Source organism: Mobula birostris, chromosome 27 (genome assembly GCF_030028105.1).
Source record: "Mobula birostris isolate sMobBir1 chromosome 27, sMobBir1.hap1, whole genome shotgun sequence".
Classification (NCBI taxonomy): Eukaryota; Metazoa; Chordata; class Chondrichthyes; order Myliobatiformes; family Myliobatidae; genus Mobula; species Mobula birostris.
In genome coordinates, this window is record NC_092396.1 from 8947617 (window position 1) to 8963672 (window position 16056).

General features: G+C 43.0%; 1 protein-coding gene across 9 annotated transcripts in view; it reads left to right on the top strand.

Annotated features, from left to right (window-relative positions):
* Positions 1 to 16056, top strand: part of kif1b (kinesin family member 1B) — a 274231-nt gene that overhangs the window by 118441 nt on the left and 139734 nt on the right. For 6 of the 9 annotated variants that reach the window (XM_072245131.1, XM_072245132.1, XM_072245137.1 and 3 more), the window contains one exon: positions 6040 to 6251. In XM_072245131.1, coding sequence (XP_072101232.1) covers positions 6040 to 6251 — 212 coding nt within the window. Of the gene's footprint in view, positions 1 to 1013; positions 1056 to 6039; positions 6252 to 16056 lie in introns of all 9 variants that reach the window. The other 3 variants (XM_072245136.1, XM_072245138.1, XM_072245139.1) reach the window with 2 other exon arrangements.

Genomic DNA, 16056 nt, shown 5'->3' on the forward strand with positions numbered 1-16056 from the left:
GCCATTCTTTAATGTACCTGCATGGGGCGATGAATGTAATATCAGCTGAATGGTCTGGGAATTGGTGCTGCTGCTTCAAGGCTCCAGTGACCTTGGTTTGATCCTGACCACGAATGCTTACTGTGTGGAGTTTTCATGTTCTCCCTGTCACCCTGTTGTTTTCCCTGCATTTCCTCCCACATTCTTAAAAGATGTGTTGCTAGGTTAATTGGCAAAATTATTGGTGTTAAAGAGGCAAAAGGATCACAGAGAGCCGGGTGATGCGAGAGAGAATCATTTTTAGGACTCCGGGGAATGGGATCGCTCTGTTGTGAACTTGTAGCAGCCCAGTGGGCTGAATGGTCTTTAGTGCCATAATGTAATTAAGTACAGGGGTAAGCATGGATAGGAAAGATTTAGAGAGATATGGGCCAAATACGGCATATGAGACTAGCATTGGCCAAATCACTGGGTATATTTAAAGCAGAGGTTGATAGGTTCTTAATTAATAAGGGTGTCAAAGATTATGGAGAGAAGGCAGGAAAATGGGGTTGAGAGGGATAGTAAGTCAACCATGATGGAATGGCAGACTTAATGGGCCAAATGTCTAATTCTGCCCCTATGTTTTACAGGGTCAGTAGAGCTCCTTGGTTAGCATGGACTAATTGGGCCAAAGGGCCTGTGTCCTTACTGTGTGACTCTTTAATGAGTATAAGATCAGTGTGAGAACGTGGTTGTTATAATATCTTGCTCCAGCAGCCCATTTAAGGTGGGGAAAAATTTATTTCATAGCAAGAACCTTGGTGTTAATTTGGGTGCCGAACCAAGAACAAAATTCCACGAGCGAGGTTTTGGTTTGTTGTATTTTCCAAAACCTGAGAGTGATGGATGGATTATATCTCTACAATGTGGAAGAAAATGACCTTTTAAATTTCAGTGAAGTCTTTTACCAGCCTAATGTTTAACAGAAAAGCAAATATGCCTGAGTTTTGATAATGCACTTTGACCCTTCTCGTTCTCCTGCATCCCTCCAGTTGACCCCATGCCCGATGATTACTCTGGGAGTGGAATCAAATGTGTGTATACGTGTGTCGGTACTTTCTAATTCTCTTGCAAACCTGCTTTTAATCAGCCCCTGCTTCAGCCCGCCCCAAGCTTTGCATGTCCAAATCTGAGGCGTATTTTTCTGGAAAACACCCAGACAGATTTCCTGAGACTTGCCTGTTAGCCGCTTTAAGTATATCCAGTATACGCGGTGTAAATGGGGATTACGGGAATGTGTCCTTGGTATATGTGGATCTTTGGTTCCTTTTCTTTGGAATGGCACAGACACAAGCCATGGGTTGCCAGTGTGTCATTTCAGCCTCAGTAAGTGCCTTTCCAACTTCTGGCTGCACCTGTCTTTTTTTTTTGATGCAGTTATGAACAGGTCACTTTTATTTTACTAATTGACTTAAGAGATGGATGGCATCACACCAGAACACAGTAGCACAGGAGCTGAGCTGTTGGTTCCATGTACAGTATATGTGATAAATAAATGAATCTCACTTACATATGGATGAGTTTTCCCAGAATATCTTATCTTAATGTGCCTAGGAAAGTATATGGACTCTGAGCTCTGAATATGCAAGACAATTTTGGGAATCTTTGTGTAGTCTCCAACCTGATGGCATGAACATTGACGTCTCTAACCCTCTGGTCATTTTCCCCCTCCCATGAACATTGATGTCTCTAACCTCTGGTCATTTCCTCCCTCTCATGAATACTGATTTCTCTAACCCTCTGGTCATTTTCCCCCTCTCATGAACATTGACGTCTCTAACCTCCAGTCATTTCTTCCCTCTCACGAATATTGATTTCTCTAACCCTCCGGTCATTTTGCCCCTCCCATGAATATTGATTTCTCTGACCACCACACCCCCACCCGGTCATTTACCCCCTCAGAATCAGAATCAGAATCAGGTTTATTATCACTGGCATGTGACGTGAAATTTGTTAACTAGCAGCAGCAGTTCAATGCAATACATAATCTAGCAGCGAGGAAAAAAAAATAAACTAAAACATAATAATAATAAATAAACAAGTAAATCAATTATGTATATTGAATAGATTTTTAAAAATGTGCAAAAACAGAAATACTGTATATTTTTTTTAAAAAAGTGAGGTAGTGTCCAAAGGTTCAATGTCCATTTAGGAATTGAATGGCAGAGGGGAAGAAGTTGTTCCTGAATAGCTGAGTGTGAGCCTTCAGGCTTCTGTACCTCCTGCCTGATGGTAACAGTGAGGAAAGGGCATGCCCTGGGTGCTGGAGGTCCTTAATAATGGACGCTGCCTTTCTGAGACACTGCTCCCTAAAGATATCCTGGGTACTTTGTAGGCTAGTGCCCAAGATGGAGCTGATTAGGTTTACAACCTTCTGCAGCTCTTTTCAGTCCTGTGCAGTAGCCCCTCCATACCAGACAGTGATGCGGCCTGTCAGAATGCTCTCACAACTATGGAAGTTTTTGAGTGTATTTGTTGACATGCCAAATCTCTTCAAAACTCCTAATGAACTATAGCCACTGTCTTGCCTTCCTTATAACTACATCGATATGTTAGGACCAGGTTAAATCCTCAGAGATCTTGACACCCAGGAACTTGAAGCTGCTCACTCTCTCCACTTCTGATCCCTCTATGAGGATTGGTCCTTTGTCTTACCCTTCCTGAAGTCCACAATCAGATCTTCCATCTTACTGACGTTGAGTGCCAGGTTGTTGCTGCAGCACCACTCCACTAGTTGGCATATCTCACTCCTGTAATAAATGGGTAAGTCCTCTACAGAGTAAGGATTAAGAATAGAAGTGCAATCAGACAGTAAGGCCTGAGGTTATAAGGAGAGCAGTGGCAGCTCCTGTTAATGGTCATGGGCTTGGGTCAGCTTTGTTGTCATTGTTAAAGTTCACAGTCAAATTAAAGTACGTGCATGTCACCATATGCTACCCTGAGATTCATTTTCTTGCAGGCACTCACCGCAGAACAAGAAATGCAATAGAGTCAGTGAAAATCTACACACAAAGACGGATAAACAACTTGTGTGCAAAAGAAGTCACAAGAGTGCAAATAACTAAATAAATACTGAGAACGTGAGTTGTAGGTTCCTTGAAAGTGAGTGTGTAGGTTGTGGGGTCAGTTCAGAGTTTAGGTTATTCATGCTGTTAACGGAGCCTGGTGGTTGAGGGGCAAATAACCGTTCCTGAATCTGCTGGTGCGGAACCTGAGGCTCCTGAACTTCCTTCCCAATGACAGCAGTGAGAAGAGAGTGTGGCCTGGATGGTGGGGGTTTAGACATTTTCCTGTGTAAGTAATTAGAAAATAGAGGTTTACTAATAATGAGGGGCATGGTTAGGGTAAATGCAAGCAGGCTTTTTCCACTGAGGTTGGGTGTGACTACAACCAGAGGTCATGGGTTAAGGGTGAAGGATGAAAAGTTTGAGGGGAGACTTCTTCATTCAGAGGGGCCTGAGAGTGTGAAACAAGCGGTCCATGCGAGCTCAATTTCATGTTTAAGCAAAGTTTGGATTGGTACGTGGATAGTAGGAGTATGGTTCTGATGCAGGTTGATGGGAGCAGGCAGTTTCAGTGGTTCGGCACAGACTAGATAGGCCGAATGGCCTGTTTCTGTGCTGCCTTCCTCTAACTCCGTGACTCCACTATGAAAAACATAGGCTTGAATTATTGCTGCAGCTACTGTGCTCCTAGGTGTTAGTTTGAATTGATTCCTTCCTTAAAAGATCGGTTACAGGTACATAATTTTTAAGCTTGCTATTGCAACAGAAATGCGTTATGGAATATTGCAGTAGGTTAATGTGCTAGATACTAAAGTTCTTTCAATAGTGACAGCATTGAGCCAAAAATATCAATAATTCCTTCTTGTTGAAATCGGCTTTATTGAATTTTTAATGTCCAATCCAGTTGTAGTTTGCTCCCAGGCAATTATAAAGACAACTTGATTGTTGTAGGCCTTTTTTATAAAGGTATGTTGAACACACCCTGTAATTACTTGATCTATTTAAGTGTTTGGTATTTTTCTGTTTAATGTGCTAGTTACATCTCCCTGGGAGGTGCGTATGCAACGTTGGTGAGGAAGCAAATCCAGTGTAAAACAAATCCAGATAGATATTGATTTCCTAGATCAGGGGTTCCCAACTGTTTTTATGCCATGGACCAACTCATTAAACAAGGACAAACAACAGGAATACTGCAGATGCTGGAAATTCAAGCAACACACATCAAAGTTGCTGGTGAACGCAACAGGCCAGGCAGCAACCCCCTCGTACCCCTTATTTATTTTTATACACACATTCTTTCTCTCACTCTCCTTTTTCTCCCTCTGTCCCTCTGACTATACCCCTTGCCCATCCTCTGGTTCCACCCCCCCCGTCTTTCTCCCTGTACCTCCCATCCCATGATCCTCTCATATCCCTTTTGCCAATCACCTGTCCAGCTCTTGGCTCCATCTCTCCCCCTCCTGTCTTCTCCTATCATTTTGGATCTCCCCCTCCCCCTCCCACTTTCAAATCTCTTACTAACTCTTCCATCGGTTAGTCCTGACGAAGGGTCTCGGCCCGAAACGTCGACTGTACCTCTTCCTAGAGATGCTGCCTGGCCCGCTGCGTTCACCAGCAACTTTGATATGTGTTCATTAAACAAGGGGTCTGTGGACCCCAAGTTGGGAATCTCTGCAGTAGATGATGACAAACAAAAAATGGAATTCGCTGAAAGTACTCATCAGGTCAGGTGGCACAGTGGGGAGAGAAACAGAATTAATAGTTCAGCAAGGCCCTTCCCCGGAGCAGAGGAAGTTGCTGAACAATAGACCTGGAGCTGAATGCTTGTTCACCTTCATCTTTCACGTGGGAGTCCTCATTTACAGATTGTTAGCCTGGGAGTCTGGTCATGGCACTGACCAATGTATGTGGTAAGGCAGTGGTTAGTGTAACATTATCACGGCGTCAGTGATCAGGGTTCAATTCCTGCTACTGTCTGTAAGGAGCTTGTATATTATCCCTCCAACTGGGTTTCCTCTGGGTGTTCCGGTTTCCTCCCACATTCCAAACGTGTTCAGATCAGTAAGGGTTAGAGAGTTGCTGGCACTGGAAGCATGACGACACTTACAGGCTGCCTCCTGTTGTTGACACAAAAAAAATGCAATTTGAGGTACATGAAGTATGGCAGGTGCAGATAATCGAAAGTGGGTAGGGGATCGGTCAGGAAGAGAACCCAGAGCAGTAAGTGGAGAGGTTTGTAGCTGGTCTTGCATATCAGACATTCAGAGTCCACATTTAACAAGAACATGCCTTCTTTGGCCGAGGGAGTACAGACAATCTGATTAGAACCTCTCCCAGGGCTTCAACTGTGTGTTGGTCTGTTCCTTCCAAACTGGTCGCCTGTACAACAGAACAAATCCGTTCCTGCATCTCTGACCCTGCGCACTGTGGAATGATTTGATGCCAGATTTATGATATCAGTTGACTTGGCCGTTTTGATCAAATGCGTTTGTTGCTTTCAGCATAAAAGTCGTTTTTGTAAAGCTTTGTGTGGGGGAGTGAGGTGTCTGTGTTGTAAGTGCACGCGTAATTACTTTCTTTGCTGAAGCCAAATGCTTTGCTGATCCCCTTATTGAATATGAATATAACCACAACCTGTTCCACTGTTTCCTTATGGTCATTGGTAGAACACTGATGGTGGTTTTAAAGTCCAAGTAGATGTACTGTATCTCCAAATACCTTTCGACCTTTGTCTTCCATTGACATCTGAATATCAGTGACAAAATGTCATTCTTTTGGGTCAAGGAATTTGATAAATTGAAATTTTAAGGTGCTGGAAGTACACTAATTCTGATAATGTGTTTAAGATTGTATGTCCTGTCCCTATCGAAATTAAAGTGCAATGTTTTAAAACTACCATCAAGTGTCCAAGCCCATTCTGTAACCCTGCCTCGTGTGTCTTATATCTTCCTTTCCTCTTTCTCCTCTCTTTTTTTCCCCCATTTTCCCTTGGCTTGCTTCTTCTCTCACTCAGATTTGAAGGAAATACAGAACAGTAACCATAAGTACAAACTAGCTTCAGGAAATCAAAGGCCTGGCCATTTCTCCACAGCGCCTGTGGGCTCTCTAACAGCGTCACCTTCTTCGACTTCGCTGAGCAGCCAGGCCGCGATTCAGTCAGTAACCAGCCTACAGGAGAGAATAATGTCAACTCCAGGTGGTGAAGAGGCCATTGAACGTTTGAAGGTATGTGCTTAATTATGCATTTTCATATATCAACCTTACTGCTGCAAGGTTTCAAAATACATTTAATATCAGAATATGTATACAACCTGAAATTCCACAAAACAAAGAAATCCACTGGAACAATAGAAACATCGAAGCCCCCCCCCACCTCCCTTCACATAAGCAGCAGCAAAAGGATTAACCTCCCCCCACCCCCTCGCCCCCACCCGCTTTGCATCAAGATACTCCTAATAGACAGTAGACCTTAATTTGGATCGGTTATAATGAGCATTTTTTGTGCAGAGTTCTCAATCTTGTTTTCAAAGTCAAAAAGCGATTTTAATGGAAAGCTTCTTGCACTTAATACTTGTAGGAAATGCATGATGTACTATACGCAGACAAAATGCTGGAAGAACTCAGCAAGTCAGGCAGCATCTACGGAAGGGAATATGCAGCTGATGCTCTCCCCGAACCTTCCCCCTCACCTGTCTCACCTATCACCTGCCAGCTTGACTTCCTTTCTCTCCCCATACCTCATTATTCCGACTTCTTCCCCCTTCCTTCACACTTCCTGATGAAAGGTCTCAGCCCAAAATGTCGACTCTTTATTCCTCTCCATAGGTGCTGCCTGACCTGCTGAGTTCCTCCAGTATTCTGTGTGTGTTACTCTGGATTTCCAGCATCTGCAGAATCTCATGTTTATGATGTTGGAAAATTCTTCGTAAACCCTTACATTAACCAGGGGCATTATTGGTCTCCTTAAGAAAGATTGCCAAGGGTTGCATACAGTTCAAAGATATACTTGACTAATATTTGGAATGGATGCATTGTCATATCAAAAAGGGTTGGACAGGCAATGGAGCTTGGCTGCGATGTGTTACATCCCAAGAGTCTCGCTCAGACGGGTATGGAGAGGACAACCTGGACAACTGGCTGGAGTAGAAGATGCAATGGATCACCAACTTATCTCTGAGATGTTCCCGCAGAATCTAAGACATACATTCCATTTCCCGGCTGCCTTCGTGTGACTTACTGTAAGACAGCTATTCCAAACTAGCTCCTAGAAGCTCTTGACAGAGTGGGGTTTTGGTCTAGTGGCAAGGAAGTCCAAGGTAACACGAGACTGCGTTGTCCCACGGACACAGAGACGTGGACACTAAGGTTTAATTCAAGATTGTTTAATGCAAATATAAAGGAGAACAAAATAATTGTTACTCCAGCACAAAATAAAGCACAAGATGAAAAAAAGCCATAATAAATGTAAATGCATAAGATAACTTGTATACATTGATTGTATGACCATAAAGTGACACTAGGTACAGGAGTGACTGCACATAAGGTGACTGACAGGAAATTGTAAAATAGTTGTGGTTGGGGATGTGGTGGGGTGGGTTAGAGGGTAGAAGTGTTGATCAGCCTGACTGCTTGGGCAAAGTAACTATTTTATTTTTTCTCTTCTACATTCCTGTGCAGTAGGAAAGAGCAAATTTTAGATTTTCAAACATTCATTTTCTAAAAAAATATTAAATGTTGCAGAGAAATTTTTATATTTTGTTAAAGAAAGTTGCATACGAAATAATAGACAATTTTTCAACTAAAAACTTGATTACTTTGTCAATTAATTGAAACAGGTGTACTCTATGTACAGAGACACCATCTTTAGCCCTCCACTTCTCCAGCGAATTGCCTCTTTCCAACAAACTCCTTCCCAGTCCCACTGAGCTCCTTCCCCCTTTCAATAGCTACGTCAAGCAGCAGAAGTATTCTTGCTGGAGTTAAGTGACATCTGGGTTAGAGGAGAGGATCAGCACGAGTTGCACACTGAAACTGAGAGATTGCATGGTAAACGGATCAGGTTAAGCATGTGGTCCTGTCATGCTGTGATGAGTTAAGCATTTCATACCTCGGAGGCAGGGCTGTCCTGACTGTCAAACACAGCAGAGGGTTCATTGTCAATCCCTGTTACGTTTTGGCGGCTGCATTTTGAGTCACAATGACAACAAGTTCTGTTGTTATGAATTCAAGTTTAACTATCATTCAACCACACATGAATACCCATGAAAACTGACAACAAAACAGAGTTACTGCGGAGCCAGGGTGCAACACACTAACAGTCACACACAGCGCAACACACCTATAAGATATCAGTAAACTAGAGTCACGTTAAAAAAAATATAGTCCAAGGCTCTGAGTGCTTGAATGTTGTAGAAATCTGGAGTTGAATAGAGTACAGCTGCCAAGTGAACACTAGGGGGCAGCACCAACTCCAGCTTGGACGCCACGCCACACCACCTCCAGTGAAGCGCACCGACTCTGGCGCCTCTCTCCTGGGTGGCTGTAAACAGGCGACACCGCAGCTTGAGGCCTATCCTTGCTTCTGAATTGTACTGTAGCTTGTATTCTATTCGAGGGTGGCACAAGCAGTGCATTGTTTTAGCACAGCGCTTTGCAACACCAGCCATCGGGGTTCAATTCCCATCACGGTCTGTAAGGAGTTCGTATGATCTGGTGAAGAAGTATTCTAAAGGGAGGATGAGGCAAGTGTGGCTGACAAGGGAAGTCAAAGGCAGCAGAGAAGGCATATAATATAGCAAAAATCAGTGGAAAGTTGAAGGATTGGGAAGCTTTTAAAAACCTACAGAAGGTGACAAAAAAAAAGAAATATGAAGATAATCTAGCCAGTAATAACAAAGAGGACATCAAAGGTTTTTTCAGATATATAAAGAGTAAAAGAGGGGCAAGAGTAGACAGCTGGAAAATGATGCTGGAGAGGTAGTAATGGGGGATGAACTTAAGTACTTCGTGTTAGTCTTCACTGTGGAAGACACTAGCAGAATTCTAGAAATGCGAGCGTGTTGGGGCAGAAGTGAGTGCCATTGCTGTTACAAAGGAGAAGGTGCTTGGAAAGCTGAATGATCTGAAGGTAGATAAGTCACCTGGACCAGATGGACTGCACGCCAGGGTTCTGACAGAGGTAGCTGAAGAGATAGTGGAGGCAGTAGTAGTGATCTTTCAAGAATCGCTATATTATCAGGGACTGGTGAGCAGAAGAAAGGAAACTGCATGTCAGTTAGCCTGACATCAGTGGTTGGAAAGATGTTGAAATCCATTATTACGAGTGCGGTTTCAGGGTACTTGGAGATGCATGATACAGTGGGCAAATGTCAGCGTGCTTTCCTTAAGAGGAAATCCTGTTTGACAAATCTGTTGGAAATCTTTGAAGAAATAACAAGCAGAATAGACAAAGGAGAGTCAGTGAGTATTGCTTTCTTGGATTTTCAGAGGGCCTTTGACAAGGTGCTGCACGTGAGGCTATTTAACAAGTTAAGAGTCCATGGTTTTACCGGAAAGATATTAGCATGGATAGAGGATTGGCTGACTGGCAGGAGGCAAAGAGTGCGAATATGGTGGGGCAACACACATCAAAGTTGCTGGTGAACGCAGCAGGCCAGGCAGCATCTCTAGGAAGAGGTACAGTCGACGTTTCGGGCTGAGACCCTTCGTCAGGACTAACTGAAAGAAGAGCTAGTAAGAGGTTTGAAAGTGGGAAGGGGAGGGGGAGATCCAAAATGATAGGAGAAGACAGGAGGGGGAGGGATGGAGCCAAGAACTGGACAGTTGATTGGCAAAAGGGATATGAGAGGATCATGGGACAGGAGGCCTAGGGAGAAAGAAAAGTGGGAGGGGGGGAACCCAGAGGATGGGCAAGGGGTATAGTGAGAGGGACAGAGGGAGACAAAAAGAGAGAGAGAAAAAGAATGTGTGTATATAGATAAATAACGGATGGGGTACGAGGGGGAGTTGGGGCATTAGCAGAAGTTTGAGAAGTCAATGTTCATGCCATCAGGTTGGAGGCTACCCAGATGGAATATAAGGTGTTGTTCCTCCAACCTGAGTGTGGCTTCATCCTGACAGCAGAGGAGGCTGTGGATAGACATGTCAGAATGCGGTCTATTTTGGTTGACTGCTGGTGTTCTGCAGGGGTCAGTATTGGGACCACTTCTTCTCACGTTATATATCAACGATGGATGATAGAATTGGTGGCTTTGTGGCAAAGTTTGCAGGTGATACAAAGATCAGTGGAGGGGCAGGTAGTGTTGAGAAAGCAGGGAGTCTGCATAAGGACTTAGACAGATTGGGAGAAGAGGTAAAGAAGTGGCAGATGGAATATAGTGTCGGTCATGCACTTTGGCAGATGCAATAAAACAGTCTATTTTCTAAACAGAAAATTCTGAGATCAGTGGTGCAAAGGTACTTGGGAGTCCTCATGCAGGATTACCTGAATGTTCACTTGCAGGTTGGATTAGTAGTAAGGAAGTCAAATGCAACATTAGCATTCATTTCAAGAGGACTAGATGTGAGAGCAAGAATGTAATGTTGAGGCTTTATAAAGCACTGGTCAGACCGCACTTGAAGTGTAGTGAGCAGTTTAGGGCCCCTTTTCTAAGAAAAAGATGTGCTGGTATTGGGGAGGGTCCAGAGGAGGTTCATGGCAATGATTTCAAGAATGAAAGGGTTAACATATGATGGGTGTTTGATGGCTCTAGGCCTGTACTTGCTGAAGTTTAGAAGAATAAGGTGGAATCTCACTGAGGTGTATTGAATATTGAAAGGCCTAGAGTGAGTGGATGTGGGAGGATGTTTCCTATGATGGGGGATTTTGGTACTGGAGGGCACAGTCTCAGAATAGAGGGACATCCATTTAGAACAGAGATGGGGTGGAATTTCTTTGGCCAGAGGGTGGAGAATCTGTTGAATTCGTCTGAAGGCCAAGTCAATGAGTATATTTAAAGCGGAGGTTGATAGGTTCTTGATTAGTCAGGGTGTCAAAAGTTATGGGGAGAAGGCAGGAGAATGGAGTTGAGAGGGATAATACATCAGCCATGATAGAATAGCAGAGTAGACTTGATGGGCCGAGTGGCCTTATTCTGCTCCGAGTGGTCCTATGGTCTTGTATTTTGATGTAGATGTGAAAGAGAAGCTAATATCTCTCTGATGAAATGTCATCATTCAAGTGATAAATTATCATTTCTCTCTTCGCACATGCTACCTCAGCTGTTGATAGTTGTGAGCAATTACTGCTGTTATTTCAGATTTTCAGTGCCCTGCAGTTTTTCTTTCCTTAAATAATATTAAGAGCAAGCCGAACGATTTCTGCAGCCTGTTCTGTCAAAGAATCGGATTACATCTGACCTGATCATTGTTTTCATCTCTAGTTCCTTGCCCAACCCTTGATTCCCTGTAGTCTGAGAATCTATCCCAGCCTTTAATGTACATAATTCTCTGCATCAACTGCACTTGATGGTTGAGAAATCAGAATTGGGTTTGATATCACTGGCATATGTTGTGAAATTTGTTGTTTTGCTGCAGCAATACATAATAATAAAAACAAACTAAATTACAATGAGAAAAAAATGTATACGTAGCCGTGACTGTGTCTTTCAGCTGTAGTGATCCTAAACGGGAATATTTGATGACACCCATTTGGAGCTGCACGCAAAGAGTTGCCAGTACTTGCATATGAAATTTGCCGTTCCAGTTTTTTGTGGTAGTTCCTTTATCCCAAGGCTAAGCCGTCCTAGACAGAATGATATGTATTTATACCAGTGTGGATTAATGCTCTGTAGTGGATAGAAATTGTTAGTGCCTTTGGTACCGTTGCTGGTATTCATCTCGGACAACGTTTCATCTGATTAGAATTGATCAGCCCTGTTTAATGTAACTGCAGTTGATGCAGATCAGAAGCACGTCCACTGAAATTAACAAATGGGAAAGCAAGTGGCGGACGGAGATGAGGTTGAGCAAATAAAGGGCGTTTGCTGTTTCTGATCTCAGAGGATGGGTGATGGTCACAACTCCAGAGCTGAACCACCCTGGGTAACAAAGAGTCTGCAGGTCGAGCAGCAACTGTGGAGGGAGAGGATCTGTCGACACTTCAGTCCTGATGAAGAGTTTCAACCTGATACCTTGACAATTCCTCCCCTCTCCCCCCCCACCCCACACCGACAACACGTACTACTGAGTTCCTGCAGCTCGTTGTTTGTTGCTCCAGAGTGCAGCATCTGGACCCCCACCCTGGGTGAACTTTATTTTCGTGTGAATTTTACTTCGGAGGAGTAATTGGGGTTATTTGAAGTGGAAGTTGAGAGGGTTTGGATTAGTAAGTGCCTCAAAGGTTACAGGGAGAGGGCAGTAGAACGGGCTTGAGAGAGATAATAAATCATCCAGGATCAAATGGAGGAGCTGGTTCTATTGGCTGAATGGTCTAATTTTGCTCTGATGTTTGATTCCTTCCATCAGAACATAGAACCTGCAGCTCAGTACAGGCTCGTCGGACCCACAATGTTGTGCTGACTTTTTAACCTACTCCAAGATCAATTCCCTCCCACATTGCCCTCCATTTCCCTTTCATATACATTCTATACATATAGTATCTATGAGTCCCTTAAACATCCCTATTATACCTACCTTTACTAACACCCCTGGGCAGGGAGTTTCACATACCCACCACTCAGTGTAAAACAGCTCACCTCTCACATTCCCTCTCTACTTTCTTCCAATCACCTTAAAATTATGCCCTCTCGCAGTAGCCATTTCTGCCGTGGGAAGAGTCTCTGGCTATCTGTGTTTGATCAATTTCTACACCACTGTCAAGTTACCTCTTATTGTCTTTCACTCCAAGCAGAAAAGCCCGAGCCTGTTCAACCTTTCCTCATAAGACGTGCTCTCTAATCCAGGACACATTCTGGTAAACCTCCTCTGCACCCTCTCCAACGCTTCCACATCCTTCCTATGATGAGGGGACCAGAACTGAGCTCAGTATTCCAAGTGTGGTCTAGCCAGTGTTTTACAGAGCTGCCACGTTACCTCGCGGCTCTTGAACTCAATTCCCCGACTAATGAAGGCCAACATTCCATATGCCTTCTTAACCACCTATTAACTTGCACGGCATCTGTTAGAAATCTCTATGTAGTCTTCAAGATTCTGCTGTTGCTCTACGCTGCTAAACATACTGCCATTAACCCTGTACTTTGCCTCCAAGTTCGATCTTCCAAAGTGAATCACTTCACATTTTTCCAGGTTCAACTCCACCTGCCACTTCTCAGCCCAGCTGCACATTCGGTCACCTAGAGCAATCTTAAATACTATCCACTATAACACCAACCTTTGTGTCATCTGCCGACTTTCTCACCCACCCTTCCATTTCCTTATCGAAGTCATTTATAAAATAAATCATAAAGAGCAGGGGTCCCGGAACAGATTTCTGCAAAGCGCCGCTGGTCACCAACTTCCAGGCAGGATTAGTTCAGAGCATGCATTGTAAAACCTCTTAAATTTAAGAAAAAAAGATTGGTGTTACCATTCACCTTTGCATTTAATAATTAATAAAAATCATTAATAACTTATTGTCCCTTGCATTTAATAATTTTAGAAAAATGTAATAACTACCATTTTCCCTTGCATTTAACATAATAAAAAATACTTTAATGACAACCATTTTTCCTTGCATTTAATAATGTGCAGCTCCTGGTTTGGTGTAGACTTGTCATTCTACCGTTCAGCCTGCCCAAGACATTTTCTGACTCTGTTTCTTTTCATGTCATTAAACTGAAAAGGGCTGCCCCATAGTTATTTCAGATTTTATCTTGTCAGAAAGCAAATGTTCTAATGGTTCATAAAACCCAGCATGTATTTCATGCAGTAGGACTTGCTGAGAGCTGACATGGTGTGTAATTGGTGAATGAAGTAAGGGGCTTAGTTTTGGAACCCGGCGTGCAACTGAATTCAGACCCATAACCTGATTCGTATCCAAAAATGAACCTCAGGTGGTAGGTCCTTTTTGTGTGTGTGTGTGTGTCTGTCTGTCTGTCTGTCTCTTGTATTTCTGTTCTCTTTGTAAGACACATCAGTTCAGATCTCCAGATGGTATCACACCTGATCATCCTCTTAAAACCTGCCGGGTGACCTTGGAAGATGAAGAGTTTGAAGTCTGCTTGTTATGTTTTTTTTAAAAATCATTCCTTGCCACTTTAAGAAACAGCAATTGGAATTATCGTAGCCAGCGCCCTGTTCGGATCATTATTTCTGGCGTTCTTTTTAAACGAAGCATGATCTCGATCATCAGAAATTTTGTGCAGCACGGATGATGGTGGTTTATTATCCTAATAATCCCCTCTATAGGAGCACCAATCAGAACTGTCGGGGTGCATCCTTGCAGTACGATACATATCGCTTTATTCTGGCAGGTAACTGGTTTAATTGGCGTTAAAGTATTCCATTCACACCCTCCTAATTAAAAACATCACTCTGTGTTAGTGGACCATTACTAACCCAGCAGGTGCATCTCTGCAAGTGGCTTATTGCAGCATCTTATTGAATAAAGGGTGCAGTTTTGGGATTCAGATGTTCCTGCGTTTTGCAGCAGACATCTTCAGTAGCCTCTCCTTTCCCCGCCGCCCACCTCGTGGTACTGCAGGTAGGACCGTACTGAAATGTTCTGCACATTATGTGCGAAACAAACTCTTCAAGTGGTGCACTTGCCGCCATTGGTACTTTGCTACAGCAATGGGAGACGTCACCTTGCAGTCTGTTGATGAGGAAACTCACTACAAGATTTCAGTTCAATGGAAAGCAAAGATAATATTTCCTGTCACTTGTAATTTATTATTAATGAGAGACTTTGTCCCTTTGTGGATTAAGTTATTTAAGTCCATACATAGGATAGGATACAAAATTACAAGGGCTGTATTTCACTCTTCTGCCTGCAGGATTGAGGGGTTCCTGCAAATCAAAATTGAGAAACTGCAGGTGATATTTTAAACACAAGAGATTCTGTCAATGCTTGTGTGTGACACAGATGATATTTCATGCTTTTCCCCCCAAAGGAATTGTGCAGATGCACTGATTCTTGAGATGTGGGCCAAGGAATGGCATTTGAGGCGGTGCCGAGACCGTCTGCCCAAAGCATGGTAGCCCTTCCCATAACTACCCGTCTTGCACGGTAGCATAGCAGTTAGCGGTATGCTATTACAGCTCGGAGCACCGGAGCTTAATTCTGACGTCATCTGTAAGGAGTTTGTACATTCCTCCCTGTGAATGCTTGGGTTTCCTCCGGGTGCTAGGGTTTCTTCCCACAGTCCAAAGACCAATCAGTTAGTAGGTTAACTGGTCATTGAAAATTGTCCTGTGATTAAGCTAGGGTTAGGTAAGTGGGTCACTGGGTGGTGTGGCTTGTCAGGCTAGTAGGGCCTGTGCCATGCTGTATCTCTAAAAATAATATATAGGATAGAAAATACATATTGGATATAGTATATATTTCATATATAGGATACAAAACATCACTGATACGGGCAAATATAATCAACATAGCATCACATTTCTGCAGCTTCGGATGTGGGCTTTATTTAAATAGTATAAAATCTATAACATGGATATAGCTGATTCTTTTAATCCAATAATCACAAAAGAGGAGGCCATTAGGATACTAATTTTGCAATGCATTTATCCACAGAAGGTAAAGTCTAGTACCTCAAATTTACTTCCAGATTTAAATATACTATATATCAATGATGTATGTAGTTAATATACACTTTTTAATATTAATACATTAATATACTAAACTATTATTAATATTATTGCAATATATTATGAAGCAATAATGTGGTAGTCATGACATCCCCTGATAACTATCAACCACACTGGCAAGACATTAAAGTTTGAATCAAACTTTCTTAACCCACCACCTCCTTCAACTCTATTTCTTCCCTCCAAGCCATCTTCCTAACTCCATGATCAGCCCCCACTATGATGAAGCTCTTAACATTAT